The 7,286-nt window shown below is 38.0% G+C and overlaps 1 protein-coding gene across 1 annotated transcript; it reads right to left on the bottom strand.

The window, feature by feature from the left end:
- Positions 1-275: 275 nt before the first annotated feature.
- On the bottom strand, positions 276-1,196 carry LOC141167437 (olfactory receptor 6M1-like). Its single transcript, XM_073654840.1, has one exon. It carries the CDS (start codon positions 1,194-1,196, stop codon positions 276-278), a length of 921 nt encoding a protein of 306 aa, XP_073510941.1.
- Between the last annotated feature and the right edge of the window lie 6,090 nt (positions 1,197-7,286).

Here is a 7,286-nt window from a genome sequence, read left to right as displayed (position 1 = left end):
GAAAGTATATAAAGCTGCAAATGAGTAAATGAAAACACCTGTTACCTATAAATGACTGAAGCAAGTATAGCAGAAACTAAACACCCAGAGGAAAGGTGTATCTGCTGCAGCTCTGCAGACAGAGTAGCCAACCAAAAAGCACAGGCTCAAAGATTCGAACCCAGGCGCATTACACCTTCCCTATCATTTATTTCCTTCCTCTCCCAGTCCTTCACTCTCATTCCCTCTCATTCCCGCCCACACTCTTTCCATCCTCTCTTCCTGCCAGCCTTTAGCTAGGTCTTTATTAGCTTCCAAAAAATATATTGAATCTCATCATTTCTTAAACTGTAGATTAAGGGGTTAAACAAGGGAGTAACCACTGTATATAAAATGGATACAAACTTGTTGACATTAAGAGAATTTTTTTGATATGGCACCATATATATTATAATGAGGGGACCATAAAATGAGCAGACTGAAGCCAAATGAGAGCTGCAAGTGGAAAAAGCTTTTTGTCTCCCTACGGTGCTAGAAATTCTGATGATAGTGATGAAAATGCGCACATATGTCCAAATAATGAGAGAAAACATGGGGAAAATGATGAGAGCAGCAAGTCCAACAGCCACTGCTCTCACTATGGAAGTGTCAGAGCAAGCACGATCCACGAGAGGAGCAAAGTCACAAATGTAATGGTCAATAACTTTTGAGCCACAGATCTTCAGTTGACAGAAAAGGATAATACTTATTAAACTACTCGTAAAGCTCAATAGCCATGAGGATAAGACCAGAGTCCGACAAAACTGGAGGTTCATCATGTTGGCATAACGCAATGGGTTACATATGGCCAAGTATCGATCATATGACATAACTGACAAGATAAGAGATTCCACAGTGCCCAAGACACCATAGATGTATAACTGTACGATGCAGCCAGCTAACGACATGAAGCCTCCACTGTTCAGTATGATATACAGCATGTTGGGGGTGATGTTCGTAGTGAATAATAATTCTGAAATTGAGAGATGTTTAAGGAAATAGAACATCGGATGTTGTAGTCGATGACTTTGCGTCACCAAAATGGCTATAACTAAATCACCAGTTAAAGTTACCACATATGTCATCAGGAAGATAATGAAAAGTAAGATGTTAATAGTTGTATTACTTTGAAGTCCAACCAGGTAGAAATAATTGATGGTCTTGTTATCGTTGACCATTTTTACTCAAAATAGCGGAGTCAAATAATCTCTGAGATAAAGATTAAAGATCTTGCTGGGAAAAGAAAATTGAAATATTATAGGTGAGTGTTACGAAATATTACATTATTAGATTTTATATCTACTCCAATTTACATTCTTTCATTAATAATAATTGGAGATTTGCCATGGATTGGTCTCTTATCAGCTGACTTTTGTGTCTTTTTATTCTTATCCCTAACTCTACACATACCGGTGGTATAACTCTGTAGGTAAGATACCTTATGTCATGACCTTAGGTAGCTGTGATACCTTGACTTATGAATGTCTGTTTCTTTTTTGTAATTAAGGCAGTTAACCATCTTTGGGTCCCAATAAAGGCTGTCCATAACATTTTTTTAGTGGGAGACCCATCTGTGTAGCCATAAATTCTAGCTCCAGTGACCTGATCATTGCAGCTGACATCACTAATAAAACCATCAGAAATCAGAATGATGTCCTCAGGTCTGTCTCATATAAAGTGAGATAGAGAATACTAGTAATTCATTTCTACACACAGGTCCAAAATACTGTCATACATAAGATGCCTTTTAAAAAGTATTGCAAAAAAATAGAAAACAAAAGTACACAAAACACAAAAAAGTAGTAAAAATATACAATATTATAACATTTCTAGTATCTCTATAAAATTGTCACAACAGATACTACACAGATAATATACGCAATTATTGTGGGTAAAAAATAATGTACCAATATTGATTTTGTTTTACTTTGTGTGTGTGTGTGTGTGTGTGTGTGTGTGTGTGTCAGTCTCTACAGTGCCACCCTTTTCCTCAAGCCATGTATTCAATAAAGGTTTTTTAATTTTGCAATCTAGACATCATTCATGAAGCTCTTTTGTTTGTTTTTTCATTATATATTTCTGTTTATTCCCAAATGGTTATTGCTCTATTTTGTCCGGCATCTATATGTGTCTAACTATTCCATAGGACTGATCATTGGTAACCTGGGAATCTCTTAAGGGGACCAGTGGGGGACCGCTGATGGAGAGTATCATTGTTCTGTTTTAAAAATGCATTTCATTGTAAACCCAATTTACAAAGGGATTTTCCATTATATTAAAATAATAATTTAAGATCAATGGACAAGGTGATAGAGAATGATCTGTTAATTTACCACTGCCATTCATGCAAATGTGACCTTAGTTGAATGGGACTGAGCTGTCGTAAAGGAAACAGCCACACAAGCATACTGATTGCTTTCAAAACTAGAAGTGTTAATCATTTATATTTATCAATTAATAAAATGCAAAGTGAATGGACAAAAGAGAGATCTAAATCACAGCAATATTTGGTATCTGCTCTTCGCCATGACCTCAGAAGCAAACAATCAATTCTTCTAAGTTCTCTTGTCATTTGCAAACAGTTTTTGAAGGAACGCAAGGGAGAGCTTGGTCTAAACATCTTGGAGAGACAACTGCAGATCTGTTTATGAGGCTTGCGTAAATCCTCTCTCTACATGTGATCCCACACAGAATGGATAATGTTGAGATCAGGGCTGTATGTGGCTGTATCATGACTTCCTAGACTCCTTGTTCTTCCATACACTGAGAATAATAATAATAATACATTTCACTTCTATAGCACCAACATATTTGGCAGCACTTTATAATTAAGTGGGGGCATATACAGTACAGACAATAAAGACATAACAGAGTAGCACATAGGTCAACAGTGTGAGACAGTGAGGGGAATTATATGCGAGGGATGGTATGTATCCCCCAGAATGCACATAGAAGCATTTTGAACCTACTGGAGTGCATTGCTATCACAGACACAGGTGTGATTGGAGTGCAGAGTAAAAGTAAAGTTTGAACTTAGTCAAGCTATTTGTCAAAGTTGGATTTAAGAAAACCTGGCATGGGCTTTTATTCTTGGAGTGGGCTACAGGATGGCAGTGGGGTGGTCCACTCCCTCCAGCCCGGGTGTTACAAGTGTCTCATGGCCACAGACTACTTTTAAAAACCTGCAGTGAAGGTTTGGGTGCGTCAGTGTTGGGACTGCTAGGAGCACAGCAGAAAGCTCTGCAAGCTGGTGTGAAGCTGAACACAGGCCTGTGACGGCAACATATCTGATGCACCCTAAGTGACACGGCATGGCCGTCTCCCACGGCATCAGGTTTACATGGACTGTGTGTATATCCCGGCTGCGATCCGGTGGACAGCCTTTGCTTTTTTAGTTGTGAGTTTTGCCAAATAAAGTCGTTTAAGTTGAACTTTCCTTGGGTCACTGCCTCATTACTGCACATTGTGAACACTGCCGCACTACAATAGTTATAGAAGGAGTGCGGGCCCTGCTCACAAGCTACAATCTATAAGGAAATAGGGGGACACATTAGATAGAACGTGCTTGCCAAGTACGGTCCAGCCATTTTTTTGTAATAAATAGGGATTTTCAAATAAGCTGATTGATCTGGTCACCAGCCAGAACCTGTCTAAGTGCAGTTACCAAGTGCTATTGGGTGCATGGAGGATGTGAAGACAGATGAATAGGAGGGACCATAGTCTGAGGAAAATTTAGAAAGAGGGAACAGGTGAGAGTTAGTGAAGTGAGGTGAAGGGGATGTCTAAAGAGATGTGTTTTTAAAGCATGCTTGAAAATGTGGGGGCTAGCAATTAATCGGATAATCCTGGGTAGTGCATTTCAGAAAACTGGTGCAGCATGAGAGAAGTCTTGGAGGTGAAGGTGCAAGGTTTGGATTATGGAGGATGTTAGTCTTAGATCAGCTGCAGAATGGAAAGTATGGGTAGGATTACAAACAGTGATAAGGGCAATGCAACATTTTCACACACCTGCCTAAAATGTTTCCACAGTACAGTATTACTGTATACTGTTGAGGTTTGTGACTATAGAGGTTCATTAATGCATTCTTTATCTTGGAAATAATTCTAGCAATAGCAGCAATGTGCAGATTTTATGCCTGTATGATCTAAGGATACATAAACATGAACTAAAATAAACTAAATTTTAAAACATAAAAATCTTGTGAAAATAGATTTTTCGTTTTAGATGTGGCTACTAGTGATGATCGAGCATGCTCGTTGCTCGAGATTTATGAGCATGCTCGGGCGAGCACCTATTATCTTCACCGTGCTCGGGCATTAAGTTTTAGTCACTCTGTGAACATGATTTGCGACTGTTTGACAGCTTTAATACATGTGAGGAATGCTGGAAAAATAGGCAATCCTCACATGTATTAAAGCTGTCAGCTTCTGTGAAGCTGACATGTTATTTAGTAAAATACTAAGTAAAGTTTTGAGAAAAACACCATATAATCCAGCAATGATTAAGATGGTGATATATGTGAATGAGCAAAAATCCCTATGAACAACTTGTCAATTTTCTTCAACATTATACTAAAAACCTCTACAAACATCAAAAAAGAATAATTCCCCGGATCCGCCAACTTCAATAATCTAGGACCGATAACTTGTGATTTCTCTTTTAGACATTTAATCTTCCAACTGTTTAGTTGTACATTACTTGAGCTGGTATAGATGTTAGATGTTGTAAAGGATACTTGAAAATCGGAAGTAATAAACCCAAAATGACCATAAGTTCTAAAAAAGAAATCTCTCTGAAGGGCATATTAACACATGATAAACTCAAAGGAAAATAATGTTCTCAACCAGCAAACCAGACTTTATCACTGCAACACACATCCTAAAAACACCAAAATTATATCATATTGCTAAATATCCTACAAAGATTAAGTATAAAAATCACAAAATCCACAAAACCTGAAAAATTTTCAAATATTGGCAAAGACATTTCGGAAAGAATGGGGTAGATTTGTCAAAACAAATGAAAGGTAGAAAATGGAGAGATCTGTAGATTCTGCAGGATTCATGGAAATAATATGAGGGGTAGATAGATCGAAAGAGAGAGGGAGAGAGAGGGAGAGAGAGGGTGAGAGAGAGAGAGAAGACATTTTTTCCTTCGGAAAATGCTCGAGCTTGCCATTCACTTCCATTTTGCTCGCCACACTCAAGTGGAGCTTGTCCAAGTATCCGACCTGCTTGATCCCAGTACTGAGCACTCCAGCATTTCAGTGCTCAATCAAAACAAATGTACATACCAAGCTGATCGTAATAACAATAGCTGCTATTATTTTCTGCAATAAATAGTAAAGTCTTATTCTAACGGTTAAGCAATGGGCACCAGTTTATGTCCACTCAGATCTTAATCTTAATTTCTCAGTTGGCCTCATGGTTATCCGAACAAAGTCAATGACTTACCAACCTGTATCTAGAAACATCCAGAGTCAAAAAGTTGCAAAGTGGAATTCAGCTTTTCGTACCTATTGGTTATTGGTAGATGTAACAGTTCAGTAGGCAAATCCACAATATTACTGATCATCTCACCCCACACATCGTCCTTACCACCATTTTAATATCATCTGAGTGATTCATTTTGTTGGAGTAAAAAGCAAACAAACTATGTTACAAAGTATCACAAGTTGACACAATGTTGACTGAAAGTAGCACAGGAATATCATTGGCATTGAAAAAAATGTAGATCTTGTTTGTCAAGACAACACAAGGTGAGTATTGTGGAAAGAGGAGTGATGTAGTGTCTCTCCCTGTACTTATACCTCGGTTGTTTTTAATTATTTTCTTTGTTAATTATCTGTCTCTGGGAATAGAAAGTTATTTCTATAAAAACTAATTAGTTAGTAGGATATGAAAGTAATATTTCCAGAAGACGGTCACAGCTTAGGGATTATCTTTGTGCCTTAATTTATTACAAAAATTATCATTTGATTCTCCAATGGAAATTCATATCTATATGAGCAGAATATAAAATATTCACGATTGTTACATTCATTTGTGTTTTCTGACTAGATATTATGTAATAAATAGTGATGAGCGAGCACTAAAATGCTCGGGTGCTCGTTGCTCGGGTCGAACAAATTGTAATGCTCGGGTACTCAAACCAAGCAATGAGCCCAATGAAAGTCTATTGGAAACTCGAGCATTATTCCAGTGGCCCTCCTAGAGGTCTGCAGAGGGCCATAAAATTACCCAAATCGATGGGAACAGTGCTCAAATGACATGGGAACAGCATGGGGAAGACCCCTGGAAGCATTTCTGACTCCCAGGTCACTGCTGTCAACAATGTTGTCAGAGTATTACGCCACTTTTACGGACTCACAAAAAAGCATACAAAAACAAAACCAAAATGAATATTCCTGGAAAAAACTTTAAGGAACATCCTTTCCAGGGTAATGACTTGTATATAAAGCAAAATAAATAATCCTCAAAAAAATGCTCCTTCAAACCATGGCCTATGTTCACACGTAGCATTTTTGCTACATTTTTGCATTCATACATTCACCAGAAAATGTCATTTTAACATTTTACTACCTTATCTGGCCATGTATTGTGTGAGACATCATAAGACACATCCTGTTTCATTTATGAAAGAGGGATTCTGAAAATCACAAAGTCTATTTTTACAGGGCCATCAGTCGGCCCTAACTACTGTTAAAAGGCCAGCAGTCAGCCCTCACTATTGTTAGAGGGCAATCAGCCGGCTATGCTTTGTTGTTCCCATTATTAATGAGTGGGTCTCTTATACAGTTATTGCATACGCCATGACTGCAAGTCCTGCCCAAATTATGGAAAAAAAACAATACCCCTTTGAAAACACATAGAGGAGAACCTGAGCAAAAAAATGTTCCCATTATAAAGGAGTGGGTCTAATACACTGTTATTGTGTATGCAGTGACTGCAAGACCTGCCCAAATTTTGGAAAAACTCCAATACCCCTTTGAAGACACATAGAGGAAGGCTTGAGTAAAAAAAATTCTCATTATAAAGGAAAGGGTCTACTATACTGTTATTGCATATGCAGCGACTGTAAGACTTGCCCAAATTTTGGAAAAACGCAAATACTCCTTTGAAGACACATAGAGGAAGGCCTAAGTAAAAAAAATGTTCCCATTATAAAAGAGCGAGTCTCCCATCTTTTAATTGCTTGTGCAGTGACTGCAAGGGCTGCCAAAAATTTGGGCGCAACCCAATACCCCTTTGCAAAGACATAGAGGAGG

This window comes from Phyllobates terribilis, unplaced genomic scaffold (genome assembly GCF_046119375.1).
Source record: "Phyllobates terribilis strain yellow unplaced genomic scaffold, ASM4611937v1 Scaffold_11__3_contigs__length_659146591, whole genome shotgun sequence".
Taxonomy (NCBI): Eukaryota; Metazoa; Chordata; class Amphibia; order Anura; family Dendrobatidae; genus Phyllobates; species Phyllobates terribilis.
The sequence above is the reverse complement of the archived record's forward strand: the minus strand, read 5'-3'. Positions and strand labels throughout refer to the sequence as shown.

Coding starts and splice junctions, on each gene's coding strand:
- LOC141167437 (XM_073654840.1), bottom strand. CDS start 1,196: ATGGTCAACGATAACAAGACCATCAATTATTTCTACCTGGTTGGACTT.